General features: G+C 34.2%; 2 protein-coding genes across 5 annotated transcripts in view; one reads left to right on the top strand and one right to left on the bottom strand.

Annotated features, from left to right (window-relative positions):
* LOC124362568 (dual 3',5'-cyclic-AMP and -GMP phosphodiesterase 11-like) overlaps positions 1-9,266 on the top strand; it is a 52,044-nt gene extending 42,778 nt beyond the window's left edge. The window contains exons 20-23 of the mRNA XM_046817190.1: positions 1,678-1,752; positions 2,973-3,056; positions 6,321-6,464; positions 9,024-9,266. Coding sequence (XP_046673146.1) covers positions 1,678-1,752; positions 2,973-3,056; positions 6,321-6,440 — 279 coding nt within the window. The 3' untranslated portion in view covers positions 6,441-6,464; positions 9,024-9,266. The remainder of the gene's footprint in view (positions 1-1,677; positions 1,753-2,972; positions 3,057-6,320; positions 6,465-9,023) is intronic.
* A 2,205-nt stretch (positions 9,267-11,471) lies between these two features.
* LOC124362567 (rho GTPase-activating protein 20-like) overlaps positions 11,472-17,923 on the bottom strand; it is a 316,435-nt gene continuing 309,983 nt past the window's right edge. For all 4 annotated transcript variants that reach the window (XM_046817186.1, XM_046817188.1, XM_046817187.1 and 1 more), the window contains 6 exons: positions 17,554-17,828; positions 17,024-17,198; positions 15,979-16,250; positions 15,402-15,694; positions 14,471-14,655; positions 11,472-14,078 (listed from right to left, as the gene is read on the bottom strand). In XM_046817186.1, coding sequence (XP_046673142.1) covers positions 12,873-14,078; positions 14,471-14,655; positions 15,402-15,694; positions 15,979-16,250; positions 17,024-17,198; positions 17,554-17,828 — 2,406 coding nt within the window. In that variant the 3' untranslated portion in view covers positions 11,472-12,872. The remainder of the gene's footprint in view (positions 14,079-14,470; positions 14,656-15,401; positions 15,695-15,978; positions 16,251-17,023; positions 17,199-17,553; positions 17,829-17,923) is intronic.

Here is a 17,923-nt window from a genome sequence, read left to right as displayed (position 1 = left end):
GGAGAATGAATGGTCCTATTAATCGATCATGAATGAGTCCACACACCATACATTTACACTAAATCTGTGTTGAAAGTTTGCGCACGATTGTACTATGTGGATTTCCCTCTGCCCAAGTGTGTTCATTGTGAAGGTTGTTGACGCCATCTCGGGTAAATTGAGCTTCATCAGTGAATAAAATGGTTGTATGATGTTGACGGTTTCTAATTAACCAGTTGCAAAATTCCAATCGAAGAGGAGGATCTGTTGGTTGAATACTTTGAACTTGTTGTTTATGGTAAGGGAACATGCTATTTTTGCGCAAAGTTCTCCATACTTCAGACTGAGACACTGCGAATCGCCTAGAAAGACGCCGTGTACTGACACCAGGACTGCGTTCAGTAGCCATGATTATAGCCTCTTCCATATCTACATTATTCTGGGCAGGGCGATCCCGATAATTATTAATACTAGGAAGTTTACCTGTTACTCTTAGGGTACGAAATGATCCACTGATCGTTTTTGGGTTTGGAACTCTGCGATTAGGAAATCGTCTTCGGTATTCTGCAGTAGCAGCGGTTGCATTTCCGTCACAAACGCCTAAGACAAATACCATGTCGGCATATTCTTCCGTTGTAAATAACAAAGGCATTGCAATTGTGATAGTAAGTTACTTTAAAATACACTTCACTAACAAACGAGTAGTAAATTAATTTGTATTAAATTGCACTCATTAAACTAGTACAGAATAGGTAACAAATAATTTTGGATTCCTCAATAAATTGCAGTGTATTGTTGAACAGCTGATTTGTGATACCAACTTATAAAAACATAATTTACCTTCTGTAAAGCTAACGTGACAAAGATATGTAGGTACATGATGTAACCATTTGGATAGTCCTAAAAAGTAATAGTATTATTGTTTTTTTAGTTGAGTCATTAATCTATTAAAATCGTATTTACAATTGTATGCTAATCAATTATTTGTGTACCTTATATCATTACATTACGGTGTTTATTTACTAAATACGTATTTCTTGCTTGGTAGAATGTTTGTGTAAAATTAAATTCCAGAAACTAATACTTCGCTGATAATAGCCGTGTGGCACATAATTTTATTCAGAATTAAATTTTCTGCAAGTTTCTTTGTAAAAATGTGGGTCTTCAATGCTTATTTAACAAAATAATTGTCCGTTAAACCTTAAAAAAGTGTTTTCAAAATAATTTTATTTCTGTTTTTTGTAGTATACAAAAAAAAAAACTAAATGAGATACAGCTATGAGATGAACTTTATTTAATTTCTCATCTAAAAATCCGTTAGAAAAAGTTGCATTCGCCTATAAATATCTCTTCATAAACACGCGGCAAATCATCATTTGACCTCCTGCACACACAATTTTTTGGTGAAATCTTCAATTGGCCATAACCCAGTAAGGAAGCATTTCCGGACCCATGTTTATATGAACTTTTTTCTTTATTTTTTATAGTACAATCAGCTCAGAAAGTGCCGGTAACCACTAACCGAATCACCCTGTATATATATATATATATGCACTGCTAATTATGCAATTTATTTTGAGTACGATAGTTGCATAGTGGTATTTGGTAATAAATATTTTAATGCCTTATCAAATCTACTTGATGTTATTTTGTATTATTTAAAACTCCACATGGATACTAATGGTAAATTCTTTACAGGTAGCAGAACTGGTGACAAGTGAATTCTTCGAGCAAGGAGATATAGAGCGTCAGACATTAAACATAACTCCAATTGTAAGTTCAGCACTTCATTTTAAAAATCTATAATCACATTGAGTTTATTATGTGTGTATTGTTATCTCTTACTGTAGTACAATAAATCAATTTGTGTTAAAAAATTCAACACAGCACTAAGTACATACACTTTGCAACACGGCGCTATGAGCAACATATATGATCATAATACCAAATTTCATTTTTATAGTATTTGCAAACAGTTGATTACGGGTGATAGTTTTTGGATATTACATTGGTTCATATGATATCCCATCTTTTAGTGGTCAGCTATTTTCTGTATGCACTGTTGTTGTTGTTCAGTTAGTCAAAAACAATTTTTCATATCACTGTAGCATAGCTGACAGTGTAGGGAATTACATGGTTATAACACCAATATATTAATTAGGAAGTTGCCCAGTTAAGGGTACTGCAAGCAATAAATTAAATGTCAGTGTATAGAAAATAAGATAAGGATAACCTACACAAGTTCATTGTATAAAGTATGAACCCACTTTGAATTACTTATAATAGTTAGCCTAACCAGGTTTTGTGTATTTCTGTCATGAAATTTGCTGCAGATTAAAATCTTGCTTTTTAAATTATCAGTAAGGGATTTGGTTGGCTGTACATTATCCAAAAATCTTCCAATAACCGTCTTTTATTAAAGATTTATATGTAAATGAATTAACTATAATAAGTATGAAAGATTCAGTATCTTGAACTAACATGCTAGAGTTTGCATTAAAAGTAAATCAAAATCAAAGTATTAGAAGTTATGTTATTCTTGTACTCAGTTCATAGAATCCATGGGTTAATAAATTGTAGGATCTATCAACGTAAAAATTAGAATCTAACTAGGTTGCTCACTTAACAGTATGAAAACTGTGGTCCAGTTCCCCCTCTCGTTGTGTGTATATTTTGATCAAAGTTGGCTAAACACATTACTAATTCAATAGTACAACTTAATAATCCAACATACTAACTTTTCTGTATTCAGCTGAAAAACTGGCTGAATAAGTAAAACCAATGAAGTGATCAACTTTTTCTAGACATCTGTTCTTTTATCCAAACCATTAGTTGATTGATTATCTGAGTTTAAGAGAGGTAGAGAAAGACAGGGAGCTGAATAATTTTCTACCTTTAGGAAGCGTATGAAAGAATGATTCCTGCAACTCATGTATGTTGATGATAACAGTCTCTTATAAAATGCTCTGTTATTTTGTGTTTTGTTGTTTTAGGATATTATGAACAGAGAGAAGGAGGACCAATTGCCTTCAATGCAAGTTCAGTTTATAGACTCCATCTGCCTTCCAATTTATGAGGTAGTTTAATTTTCAGTACATATTGGTTGGATTAGTAATAAGTATATTTTCGAACTAATATAACAATTAAATCTACATTATACAGTACTACCACTTTTAAATCCAGCTATTGATGAATTTTCATTTTTGTAGTGAGTTGATCTGTGTTTCCACTAAATGGAAAAAGTGAATGTAAGCTTAACCCTAATAATCACAGTCATTTAAATTTTAAATAGCAGTTTGTGTTTCCATGTCACTTTTTAACTTTATGAAAAATCTTAATAAATATAATGTAACGTATTAGCAATTGTGAGAATTGTCCGAAAATGATCTCTCCTCTTTTGCTGGCCAATTATTATACGATTGATGGCCTTCGATCAGTTATGGAAATAGAGGGGAAACCCTTTTGAGGCCTCTGCCAGGAATTCACTGTAGTCTCATTCAGTGAATCATAGCATTATATATGCTTGTGTTACATTTCATTATGTTTGAATATTTTGAACAATTAGTTAATATTAAGTTTTGCCAGAAACTTGGCCATTCTGCTTCAGAGATAATCTCTATTATACAAATAGCTTTTGGTAATGAGTTTATATATGATAATGTGAAGTTCTACAAAAATAAAAGTAGTTACATGGGTAAAAGATTCTTTACATAGTTGCCAAATGAAAATCAGAGCAAAATTACAGTAAATTTAAATACAAACCATAGCAATATTTAATTGAGAAAGCACTGCACTTGTTTTCAGAATTTTCCTAGGTATTCTATGCTAAGAACTCACAATAAGATACTATGAAAATATAAATTGTCTGAATCTATAGAAGTTATTTCAAAGGTTTCTGTTTTCTGGTTAGTATTTTTGGTCTTTTTCTATTATAGACATAGACATTTTCTTTATTTGCAGTTTCGTCAAGAAATACAATGGCGTCAAACATTTTATATAATTCATCACAGTTATTTTTATTAGTCTTGACTATTCAAATACATTGTTATGTATGAATTTTTGAATAAAGCATATTTTTACCTGATAATGATAAGAGTGGTTAGGCAATTCAAAGATTAGGTCATCTTTGCAGCAATAAACGAGAAACGTCGATTGACTGTTCAGCGGTTGGAAGATGTCAGCATCTAAAAATCTGCAGTATTTGAAATGTTACATAAAGATTTGAAAATTACTGTAGATTGAATGTTGTGTCTTAATCGTCTAAACCACTATTTTATCTGAGTATCACCCCTAGATTTGTTATCTTTGTGTATCATAGAGATTGGCTCTGAAGCATAATGGCCAAGTGTCTGCAAACTTACTGCTCAAGACTTCAGTCATAGTGAAGTGAGATGCTAGCACGTATGAAACAGAGCGCTGTGACTCAGACTCGACAGAGCACAGGGAGTGCCTAGCAGTGGTCTCTGAACGGTCCTCCCTATATCCACATAACTGGTCTGAGACATTGGTTGGGTAATAATTGGCCACCACAGGGAGAACGGATACTTTTTGGACAAATCTTGTATTTATAGATTATTAATTTAAAATTCTTTCTGAATGTTTTGAAACATTTTTTTAAATTAATTAGATTTGACTAGGGTTTGGAAATCTTTTTCTCTCAGGATTTGTGAAAATCCAAGATATTCAAATGTTGCTAAATACTTAAACTGGTGATTTGACATGTATAAACAATTTTCAATCGGTAACAAATCAATTTTTATAAGTGAATTATAAAGTTTTGAATATTAATGGAAAGTGGAGATTCTGTTTTGTAGATAAGAGTTTCTGAGCATATTGATGCACTATTGATTAGTGCACTCATTGCAAAGCTACAAAGTACATCATAATCACCAATACCAACACAATACAAGTTCTTCTAGCATAAATTATTCTATTTACATTTGCTTGTTGACGTGCGACCAGTATCTCAACTTAAAGGGTTATTTATTGAGCAATCTTTGTAAAATCACAGATTAGCTATTGAAACACAGAATGTTTATTTAAGTTTTCATGTTGGTGACAATGAACACCTTACTAACCAAGCCATTTTATCGATTCATTTGTTCTCAATTGTCATCATTATGTTAGTTTGTAAGCGAATTTTAATTTTATTTGTATTGTGTAACAAAACATAAACAAAGTATATAAAGTGTTTTGTACTTAACCCATTGCGGATCACTGACGAGCTGGGCTCGTCATGCGGCGGCTGGGCCTAACGGCACGATGACGAGCTCAAGTCGCAAAAGCGGTCTGCTTTTAAATTTCCCTCCAAATAGTTCTTTTAATGTCTGATAGATCGGGCGATCGTCTTCACTTGTCTACTAAGAGTGTTTAACAACGGTCTACGTTTAGAGTTTTCAAAAGTTTTATAAATATCCTACAGATCGCAGTTGTATGTCGAAGTTGAAAAATCATTCTTATGAGTTTACTCTCTGCTTTTTAGCGCTTCTGATTGGGTGTTTTCCTAAGTTGTTATTATAATACTTTTGAGGTTAGTGACACAACTAAACGACGCAGACATACATATTGGCGGGTTTAGTCTAGACAATGGTAATCGCTTCGCCCGAGCCGCTTTATTTAGACTATGATTCAGACATCATCCCTGCCACCCCCGGAACCTTGGTCGCGTGTTATCGTTCCTACATCACGGATACCCCAGCAGGTCTTTGTTCCATCTGAACGAATACCTTCACAGCTGAATATTCTAGTATACAATAGCGAGCGATACGATGTGGCGCACCATTGCTGTTCGTGCGGCCGCGCTGACCGTAAATTAATTCGTGCCCGCGCGCCAAAACAATACGATCCGCAATGGGTTAATATTAATATGTTAAATGCTAACTCTAATTTTTCTGATAATAAGCAAAAATCTTCTACATTTTGTTATCAGGCAAATATTTCCATTGGTGTAGAATGACTTTGTATAAATTACAACATTTATAAAACATTATCTTACCTTAATTTTGATAATTAAGCTAACAAATTTTATAAATTAAAGTCTTTATTTTTTGTATTCTTGTATATTATATCTTATATTTGTAAAAAAACTTAATTTATAAAAAACGTTTACAAACTTGAAAAAAGTAACTTTGAAAGAACAAAAAACATGATAGTCTAAAGTTTTAAAGTCAATCTGTATGAAAGGATAACAATATGAAAATACAAACTAATGTGTTATTACGAATTCAGGATACTTGGAAAGACACACAGTCGGTTACAGAGGTAAACATACCTTGATTTGACAAATACATATGATTAACCTGAGAATTAGCTCTTATTTAGATTATGTCTCAATGTTCCAGGCATTTGCTGACCTGAGCGACAAGTTGCAACCATTGTTAGATGGAGTGTTGGACAACAAGGAGCATTGGCAGGCCATGGCCACACAAACCAACCATGACAGGGATCAGCCTGAGAGTTAACTCTTTCCTCCATCATATCTCAATGTGGGTACTTCCTAATAACTAATTATAGCATTAAAGTTTTTTTTTATTGTTATTAACAAAATGAATAGAATAGAATAGAAATTCTTTATTTTGCTGCAATACAATTTTAGTACAATAAATACACATTTACAATAAATGACATAAACATTTTACAAAATTATGAAATTTTACCAGGTGATGTTTTCTTAATTATTTGGTTAGAAAAAGATGTTATAGTTGATACAAATTTTGAGTTGGGTATTATTTTTTAGATTTATATAAATTTTTCTTCATAGAGATATTTTACAAACGTGAAAAAATATTGAGTTTGAGGGTCTCTAAAAGTTATTTTTGCTAGACTTACAAACGGCGTGTTGAAAGTAATCCCCTCCAGCATCAATGCACTTTCTAACTCAATGCCAACATCAGCGCACACTACTTTTTTAACCAATCATTGTTTCTTGACCATTGTGGGGGATGGCTTGTCTTCAAACACACATACGCGACTGTCTCCTCGAGTTAAAACATCATAAAATGATATCTCATCACGAAGGACAATTTTAGAAATAATCCAATTATTACCATTATTAAGCAGTTAAATAGTCTGCTAGCTGGTTTTTACACACTTTGCTTATCTATCAAATCATAACGTACTCTTAACGTAAAAAAAAACATTGTTTGTGACTCTTAAAAAGTCAAGCAAATTTATTCGTACTGCTGTGGATCAGATTCCTAGGGCAATTCCAATCATTAAATAAGTGCAATGTCTGTCCTCTTTGGGTCATAGAGCGCACCTAATCAACGTTTTTTTGAGTGACAGTAGAATGTGGCTTTTCTGAATACGAGTATTCGTTGTCTTTAAGCGAATTATGGTTTTTTTTTATATTCTGATACCACCACGTACAGTTACTTTAATTTTCAGTCATAGCTTTCGGCTTCATTGAAGAATTTGTATTTCATTAGGCTCTGTGTTGTTATAAAACTATTACCCTCCAAAACTTAATTAATTAGATTGGTTTATTCATTTCAAAGTTACAAAGTTACTAAAACACAAAGTAGTCAAAAATGTAAAAATAAGTTTTTTTAACAAGTTGTTGATAATCTCCAGGAATCCTTACAAAGTAGATCTTTTCTTGCATTTATTGTGCAAACAATTTTAGATTATTTTTTAACCCCAAAAAAATATATATATATTAACAACTCAAATATTCTTATTAATTTAAATGGCTCTTATAAGGTAATGTAGTTAACCTAGAAGTATAGCTTAGTCAAACATAGTAGAAGTATCAAAGGATGTTTAAAAAAAGTTTTTAATGAATTACATTAAATTGTAACCCTGGCACTAATACGGCCATTTGAAAGTTTTGTTTTTAAAGTTTTAAAATCCATTACAATATAATATGTTGAAGGCAAAACATACAGTGTAATTGAAAACATATGACTTAGAGTGCCCCAGTTCTAGAAAAAAGGTTTTTAGGCAATTCAATTTATTTAGAAATACTAATTCTCATCAGGTTTGATTAAATTGGAGAACTGAAACAGGATACAAAATTGTAAAAACGTTAAAAAAATTTAACATGAGAGCATTATTTAGATATGAATAACATTTTGAATTCCAAGGGTCAGGTTTGAGAGGCAATAAACAGTTTTAGGAAACAAAATGGGAGAGTGGTGGGAAACATTTCAGTAAAGTCAGTGGATTGCACATTTTGAGAGCGTGGGAAAATTCACCTTTATTATCAAATTATATTTGTTATTAAGAGTCTCTAATTGTGAATGAAACCAAGTGGTAGACACCATAATTTTAAACAACATGAACAGACATTATGTCATTTTAACATAAGTGGAATATAGTTTACATGTACATATAAAATATAAGTTTATGTATTCAATATCTAATCAATTATTTTTCTTTAGAAAATCCCAAAACAATGATTTTTCTTTAGGAAATCTCAGAATTTTTAGTAAAAGAAAAATATTTTCATTTTCCACTCTATGTAGCTCCAATGCCATAAAAGTTAGTAACGAATAAATGAAATGTTCACAATTTCATTTGGAAATTAATGCTTTACATACAATATATAACGGAAAAACATTGACTTTATTTGTGCTTCATAACGTCACTTCAACATTCTTTATAAAGGCATATCAGAATATTGTTTCTAGCTTCATACAGAACACACAATCAGAACTTTATATGGGTATTTGTAGACATTGAAGAAATCTATTTTTTTTCTGGATTGGTTAAATTTTGATTTTGTCTCACTAACACAGTATGTCAGTTTCTTCACTGATAAGGTATTTGGGCATTCAAATTGTTTTATTGGTTTCATACCAATCTTAATTTAGCACTCCCCTATAGCACTATGTTATGGTCCACCTTGGTTATGTGTTAAGTTATTCATTCAAAAGAAGCGATCTCAAAAACCTAAGCATGTCAGCCAAAATTAGGGTTTTTTGCATTCCCCATCGAGTAATGAGAGAAATGTGTTACTTTTACAAACAATAATTGTGCTAAATATAGTGTTTTATAAATCCAGACATTTATCTGTTAAGTCTAACTCCATTGTTATTTTTCAGATGTTGGAATCCTGACGAAGCCAAACTGGTGGACTGCACATTGTTTGTCTGCTGCTTTGTTTTAGTATTTTGTTTTTATCAGGAATACTTAAGTTAATTTAAGACTAGGACATTTATGTTTGAAATACATGTTCAAAAATTAATGTTTTAATGCCTAATGTTTAGGTACAAGTGATATATTGTGTACACTGGAAAATGAGATATTGACAAAGAGATGTAAATATATTTATCTTACAACCAAAATCCCAGGGTTGTTTTTTGCCTGCTTTTTTAGTCATGATTGGTTTTTCTTTATAGTTCATTCTGCAGTGGTGGCTAATGCCGGAATCATATGGGTTGAAGTGATATTTCTACAACACCACATCAGTATTACTATTATAATAGTACTACATTAACTGTATATTGTACTTAGCACGTTATGAAGAAAAAATTATTTGAAAAGAGTCCACTCTTCTGCCTTTTTAATGGGCAAATTTTAAAATAATTTTCCAAATGAAATCAGAAACATCCATTAGGTCTCTTTTTTACAGAGAAAATTTACCTGTCAGTCTTGCCTCTGAAATAGAATTCCTCAAAAACATATTAATTTGCTTGAGGGTTGGCTCCAATTTTCTAGGCTCAAAGATTTTGAACCAGGAGTTAAATCCGATACATTATCTTATACACCTCTGATTGTGAATGATGATCGACAAAAGTGCGTGATGATGTTTACAAAATATTTACAAAATGTGTACAATGGGAATGGTTGTAATAGTGCGTGGTGTGATTGCTGATATGTTCATGAATTTCACTTAAGACTGGTTAATCCAAAATTGTCTCCACTATTGTAGTTGAGTTTATCATGGTTAGACCTAACCATATGCTGAATGAAGTCCAGAGTACTTGACTAAAATCAAGGGAACAGGCTGTAACCTGAACCGCAGCTTTTCATATATTCATTTATTTTATAGCTTCTAGGTGTTTGTTACTTTCTGAAATAAACGTCTAGTTCTGCTGTCATGATTCTATTCTTGTGGTAAGCTATAACCTAGTAAACACAAAATTAATATGTGAGAGCATATTATGTCAATATTATACTTATATTCTGGAGGTAACTATGGAAGGTGCTAGAGCTTCTTTATTTAGTAATTAACCACTTCAGTAGGCTAGCCCCACACACATCAAAATATTTTGTCTCGCAGCGCTGCACCATATTGTAGGTGACACGCGAAAAATTAATATATGCAGGGTGCAGCATACTGGTTGAAATATTGAATTAAGTTGATTAGCAGCATTTCAAACCATGAGAATCGAAGTCTATATCTTTTTGATAAGAACTCACACTTACTGATTGAACAAACCAAAATATTTTTTAAAACTTTAAATAATAGGAAGGCCATTTTTTAGGTGAAATAGGAGAATACTTAGGAATGTTATAAAACTTAGTGATAGTTGTAGAGAGCCATTCAAAATAAAACAAGAGGCTACTTCCAGAATTATGCTCATTTATAGCCCATCCTTTTAAAGTTGGATTTCAATGCAACATTTCTGTCAAAGTGTATAGCACTGACCTAGTACCAAATTACTTCCACTTCTTCTCTGAACTGAAGTTTTTAGTAGGGTAGAGATTCCAAAAATACAAGCTCCTAGACAATGTGAAAACTTTTCAAGTTTCTGGTCTTAACGTTTTAGATTGTATTACATAGATTGTTCACTACATGGTTATGTTAAAAAGTAAAGAAAGATGTATGTAGTTATGGTAACAATGTTTTGCATCATTTTCATTCTCCTGTAGATAGAAAAATGTCGTAGTATTATTCTTTGGGAATGATAAATTTTGATTTTGCTCATAATGTTGTAAAACTGTTCAAAAAGCTCAAACTGCTCTTATATTTCAAATTTATAATAATAGATTTTTGTAGTTTTTTTTTATTCACTTTAAAGCATTTGCCTAACTGTAGACAAAAACCTTCGAGCATACTAAGGAAGTAAATACGCCTGTTCTTCATATCAAAAAAGCACTTTGTTTATTCAATATCCAAGTTTGATACTATTTTATACAACGGCTAGACTTATTTGTACTTGGTCCAGTTTTATTTTCACTTGTTTCAATACATTATTTTCCCTCATTCTGACAAATGTTTGATATCGGAAAAATGAGCATACAGGCAACAACAAAAATATTTTCTATGCGTAGAAGGTACATAATCTCAAAAAACATAAGTTCATTGGCGATATATTGTATGAATAGTCCTTTTTTTGTGACTGACAGTAAGTCGTCGGTATTGTCTTCTTTATGTAGATCACCAAAAGCGATATTAAATATTTTGTTCTTGAATGGTTAATAAATTGTTTTCTAACACAGATCATTTAAAGCCCATTTAATATAAACCCATTTTATGCAAGGCAATCAACACATTTTAGTTACTTTTGCAAGGATAGAGGGAGTTTGAAAATCAAAACAATGTATTGGGTATATAAGAATTTAATATCTCACATAACATTAAAAAACAAAATACTCTTAGTCAATCTTAACTAGTGACTTTTTATACAGGTTTGGACAAGATACGTTATTGACACATGTTCTTAATATAAAAACAAGCCGTGTACAATATGGCCATACATTTGTCATTTACAATATATAATTTGGTAATTTAAATGTACTGATTTAAGCTATCTATTTACATCAGAATCACAGTTCTTTATTAATTCTAAGTGGAAGACTAAAATATTAAACTATATTTATTTGTACATTGGAATCATTTAATTGTTAATACTGCATACTTTAAATGTTACAAGATTTAAAACAGTTTGAATCAGTTTCATGAATTATTTGCTAACACCAAATAGCAAATTAGTTAGTCATTCATTTTTACATTTTTCATAGATAGTGATTTTTAATAAATTCTACAATTTAACTTTAAACAATAAAATAATAAAAAGATTTTATTGATTTATTGCTTAATCACTGCCATGATTTTCAATCATTAACAAGTATCAAAAAACAAACGTTTTTGAACTAAACCAACAAAGAAAATTAATTTTTTATTTAATTGAGGCCTGTCTTATATCCCCTACTATGTTATCTTCCTGGGTGGCTCTCACTTCAGCTCATTAAATATTATACAATTTATTGTATAACAATGTTTTACAATTAGATGAATTCCCTCTTGATGACAGTAAACTAGGCCTAACTAACAACTTACTGACATTAATAACTAACGTAATTTGTAAGGTGGTAACATTTAACACCAAGTCTAAGTGTACATTAATGAGAAACCAAACGAACATATCTTAACTCTGCTGATTAATCATTACAACATGGTAATACAAACAATATCTTAAACCAGTCTTGAATTGTAGAACTATTTACAAGTATTTTCATTCATAACATTATCTATTACTGACAATCGTATCTGTGGGGTTAAAAATAAAACATTTGCAAAACTTAACAAACTTCTTGAGCATAAGAACAGAATATGTACACAAACAACTATTGCAGAAATTACGAAAAGTTTTAGATTTCATAACAAATTAGAAAGGACCACACAAGACATTGAAATTTTTATAATGACAAACACAAAAACTTGCCACTAAAGTTAAGTGTACGAAAATGGTACTTAAACATAAACTAAGGAACCCATTTCATTGATCAATCAAGAAGAATTAAATATGTAACTCTAACACTCTTTTCTATCAGTTGCAATTGGCAAACCACTAAGCTATTTGAAAATTAACTCCCTAGGGTCATAACAAAACTTTAATTTAACTTAAAAAACATGACTAAAAACATGATTACTGGAAAGGTTTGGACTGAAACATTATCAATATCGAGCGTGAACACTTACTAATGTTGTTTTACATCTAATGTCAGACGTACGACTCTTCGTCTACAAAGGTCCTAGTGACTATGTACCTCTGCGATTGACTGCAGTCACCCAGGTAGTAAGAGGTGATCGGAGCCCTTCGGTTCTGATTGGCAGGTGGAGGAGGTCTGTATGGAGGAGGGGGAGGGAGGGACCGGGATCTGTGCGCTGCACGCTCCTCCTTGCGCTTTAGTCTCCCTCGCACGAAACAGGTATCCACATGGACCGGTGGCAAATGTCGCAACTTCGTCGTTACCTCATTACCTCTTGAGTTGGACCTTGAGACGTGAGGTGTGCAATCGTCATCGGACAAGGTGCTCGAGTCATCACATTCCGATCCTTGCACGCCCTCTTCACCACCCTTGGTAGCGTAGTAGTAGTCACCAGCTCCGAACCCCAACACCACTTTTTCTGTGACTTTGGGAGAACTGTATGTGCTCTGGTCAGACACTGTGCTTGAGTCGGCAGATCGCTGTGAGTGGTTGTACAGGCTCGACGAGCTGTAGGATTGCTCCAGTGATCTGGAGAACGAAGTGTCTGCAGTTTTCAAGGGGCTGTAGGTTTCTTGTATCCTCTGAGGAGAATAACTGAGATCCCCTGATCTCGAAGATACATAACTCTGCTCTGACGACTTCACCGGGCTGAAATTTATGTCTGCACTGCTGAGTGAGAGCTTTTTCACGCCGTTTACACCATAGATGGATGAGTGGGAAACATCCTTGTAAAGCGACTTGGGAGTTTGGTCCGAAATTACTTCACAATGAACAGCTGTCACTTTCCTCAAAGGCGGATGTCTACCGAACTTGTCCTCTGCGTACATCAACGATTGCTCTCTGGCCGATCCCTTGACTGAAATCTCAGCTTTGTAGCTGGTGTCCATTCTGTCCTTATTCACTGTAACTTCACTACACTTCCCGTTCATATCCGTACACTTGACAGGATCAGCTGGTTTCCTCGGTGAAGGAACCTCAGGTATGACTTCCGGTTTCGATCTCCGAGGAGGTGTCGGTGGAGGAGGTGAGTCTAATAGCGATTCTTCCGAAGCACTCCTGCGAACTGCCTCTTCTATCTTGGTAGTGGGGGTGATAGAACTGAGTCTCCGGGATCGCTGCCTGAACCAAGCCTGTCGCTGGAAGTTGGGGTTCAGTCTTTCCTCCCACCCTCCATACACCCTGACATACTCGGCTGGCACTGACAGGGATGAGGTAACCTAGAAAATAAAATTTACTATCAATATTAGAAGGTTAAATTATCTATATTAAAAAGTTCAACAGTTTTACAGACCCCCACAATAAAGAGGTTGTGATTAATATATTTTCAGTTTTTATCAACCCTCACTAAACCTAAATATTTAATCTGAAATATTCTGGTATCCTCTCCCTTTTTGTATTTTACTACACTATTGGAAAAGGGGCTTTGTTTTTAAAGTCCTTAAAAAGATATAGAATTAAATAACTACATAGTAATTGGAACTTGGGTTCAGAAGTTATAAAAAAACTTATTTTTTAACATTAAATGAATTGTAGATCAATAAAAAATACATTAATAATAACTATAGAGAAAATATTAATCTCCTATGGTCAAACTTTAATGAGTGTGTACCTTGGTGTGAGAGTCGAAGGCGGGGTCATAGCCACTGGAGCTGGAGCCGCTCTCCTCCTCATCTGGAGTGTACAGTTGGGAGTCGGACATGGTCAGCCCAGAGTCCCTGGATAACGAGATCTTGTCCTTGCGTGGTGGAGGACTACACTCCAGGCTATCGATAGATGAGTCATCCCTTCGCAGTGCTGCACAAAGATTCACATGTCCATATAGAAACATAATCTTCCTCAACATACTGATGTATAAGAGCTTATTTATGTGCTAATAAGAAACCAGTAGTTTTCTTTAACATTTTTTTGGAAGCTTTAAAATACAAAATTCATAATAAACTGCAATAACACAAGATCAAGGCAATACTAAGACTTTTTTATAACGAAAAAGAGAAAACTGACAAGAGATAAATAATATTCTAACCAGATACCTAATATTCGGTCTACTACCTCTCCTGCTCTGATAAACCACACAAGGAATTATCAAATATCCTGAATTTTTCTGGTTTTACTAAATCACTGAGTGAGTTGTATTGGTTCAATTTCAAATTGTTTCAACTTTGTTGAAACCTGTCCAACATGATAAATTGTCTTAACCACTTCTGTTTTTGAACCTAAATTTATGTTGTTTTACTGAATAAATATTATTGTTTCGTTTTTGCAGGGACAGGTTTGTAGAGCTTTGATATATACAGTATAGTTGTATATGCAAAAGAGTAATTTTTGCACAATAATACAGCATTAAACAGGAACATTAAAACGATGCGTACTATTACTTCAGTAGCACACTTTTATGCAATTGCTATGTACGTAATACTAAGTCACAAATACCCTGAAGGGTAAACAAAAAAAGTATGTAACATCCATTTTTGGAAAGGCTAACAATAAACTGATTTCACACTGAACAAAACATTATTTATCAAAAGCGGAAGGGTACTCACAATCTGACTCCTCAGTGCCTGAGTCACGTGGGTCACCCAACAGGTGAGGGATGTGAGTGCCACACAGCACCTGGCAATGGGTGACCAGACACTCGGCGAGGGCAGGAACAATTCTCAGATCCTCCCCCACAGCTCCCGCTCCACCGTCCGCCCACAGGAGTGATGGCCCCACACATACACCCAGGTTGGCTGCAGACATCAAGTTGTGCAGAGACCGCCGTGAGATGTGGTGCAAGATACACAGGAAGTGGCAGAGCAAGCTGTGGTTACACTTGGGGAGTTGGGACAGGATCCTGTGAACAAGGTGATTTGTATGAGTCGACAATATTTAACACAGTGGAAAGAGATGCTAATTTCATCCAGCTAAATTACTTCCTGAATAAATTCTTTAGATAAAAAAGGGTTTTCTGAAAAACTTATGAGTTTTATATCTATCATTACCTTAATATACGGTTACAAGACTTTAAAATTTGATTTTCTATAAGTTTTTCAATGATTTCATTGAATTTCCTTCACAACTATCGTACAAATACTATTGAGCTACTATTTTATTACTTGCAACTGAAATAAAACTCACCCCTTCAGTTTAAGCAGCTTGTAGTGGGTGTTCTGTGTGTCCACTGCCTCCTTCCACTGAGGGTAGAGTTGGCTGGTGAGGAGAGGATCGGGCAGAGAGCGCAAGAAGTCCTTGAGCAAGGCAGCAGTGACCAGTACAGGCACGTGCTCCCACACTACCGACTCTCCACTGTCCAGTTTGTCCCGCAACTCTCGCACCAGTCGGGCATTGGCTGACTTGCGGAATATTCCCTGCGTGAACGGCCCTTTAGCTAGAAGCTGCTGCAGCATCGACTGTTACGAAAACACATACATTATAAGTCATAGTTCTAATTACTAATCACTTATGAAGGTGTTAATGATTATTAGTTGATGGAATATACACAATAAGTTTGGATACTATCAGTAGACAGGTAACATTTTTCAAAATATTAGATAGTGGAGTAAGTGAATGAAACCACATGAACAATCTGAACCAAACTATAAATAGTTCAGATTTTATTTATTGCTAAAGATCCAACTATTGAATTCATAGTGAGATAAATTGCCAGTATTTTAGTACATTATTGTTTTTATACAAGGTCACTCCACAGAGGTTCTGAAACACCATCTGCAATATAATGTCCATAAAAACTAACACCAAAAATACACTTGCAGACCCAGGAAGTTGAAGATAACTGTTTTTAACAAACTTATTTATGATTTATTAATATCATTTTATAGCGGTGTGACAACAAGTTTATCAATTTTCAATGAAAAAAGTTTTCAGAAAGCTATGGTCCAGAAAGTTTAGGACGAATGGATAGCAATCACCTACGGACTTTAAAATAGCACTAGGGATTTCCATACTCCCCCTTAGATTAGGCATTCTACTCCCTACTTATATAGTTAATAAAAATTGTTCAGAAGACATCAAGACTCTTATTGAGTTTCTTAAGTTCTTAATACAAAACTGGACGAATATGTGTACAAGGTAGTCCAACACTATGTTAGAAATATTAGGATTTGAAATATGAGTTCGTACAGAAAATTTCTACAAAATACATTGTAGAAGGGTTGGTACTCACCATAACAGGCCTGGGCAGGTTGTCTCCCTCGCAGATCTTGGCTAAGGGCAACCCAAACAGACAGCCAGAGTTGTCCTTGCTGAGACTGCGCCGGAACACATGACCTATCCTCATCCTGCTTGTCGACTTCTTGCAGTTCTTCTTCACCTCATTGTCACATGATTTCACCGTGTTCCTGTTTCACCACAACATATGCAACATGAATAAATATGTCGCAAACAATTTGATATTGGAATAACATTCATCTAAATTGAAGCTACAAGGAGTCAGCCATAAAAAAAAATACGCAAAATGCACCACAGGGATCCTTCGCTTCTCTTGCAAGGAGACAGTTTAAGAAGAAGAATCATTTTCATATATAATATCTGTACATGGATATAAACGCATGTTAGAACATTTTGTAGTAGATGGAATAATTTATATTCAATGTTATTAAAATTCCGAGTTTCTAACATTCCAAAAAGTGGCAAATTGTACACATGGATAAAACCATCTAGTCACAGACAACTGTATGCTCCAAAGACAATTACCTGAGTATGAAGTGGCAGCGTGCGAGGGGGTCGTGTACATTGTTACAGTGGTCCAGGTCGAAGCCTTCCTCACTGCTGAGGCCGTCGCGCAGACAGCTCAACTTGATGGCGAACGGGCGCTCGTGGCCCACCAGAGGGTACGGTGCCTCCTCACGTGCTGTTTTCACCCACAGCTGGAACTGAGATGGCTCCAGCCCTCTCATCTCCAGGTGCTCCAGCGCCACCTTGATACAGTCCCTTGCCGTTTCCTCAGGCCCAACGCTGAATGTCTTGCACTGTGCATTACAATCGTACTGTCAGTTAATATGCTTAAATCAACATTTTTATTTAAAATAATTCAACAGAGATATGTTACTGGCAGCACAGCTGC

The sequence above is a fragment of the Homalodisca vitripennis genome, chromosome 5 (assembly GCF_021130785.1).
Source record: "Homalodisca vitripennis isolate AUS2020 chromosome 5, UT_GWSS_2.1, whole genome shotgun sequence".
Classification (NCBI taxonomy): Eukaryota; Metazoa; Arthropoda; class Insecta; order Hemiptera; family Cicadellidae; genus Homalodisca; species Homalodisca vitripennis.
This window is presented reverse-complemented; position numbering and strand designations above follow the sequence as displayed.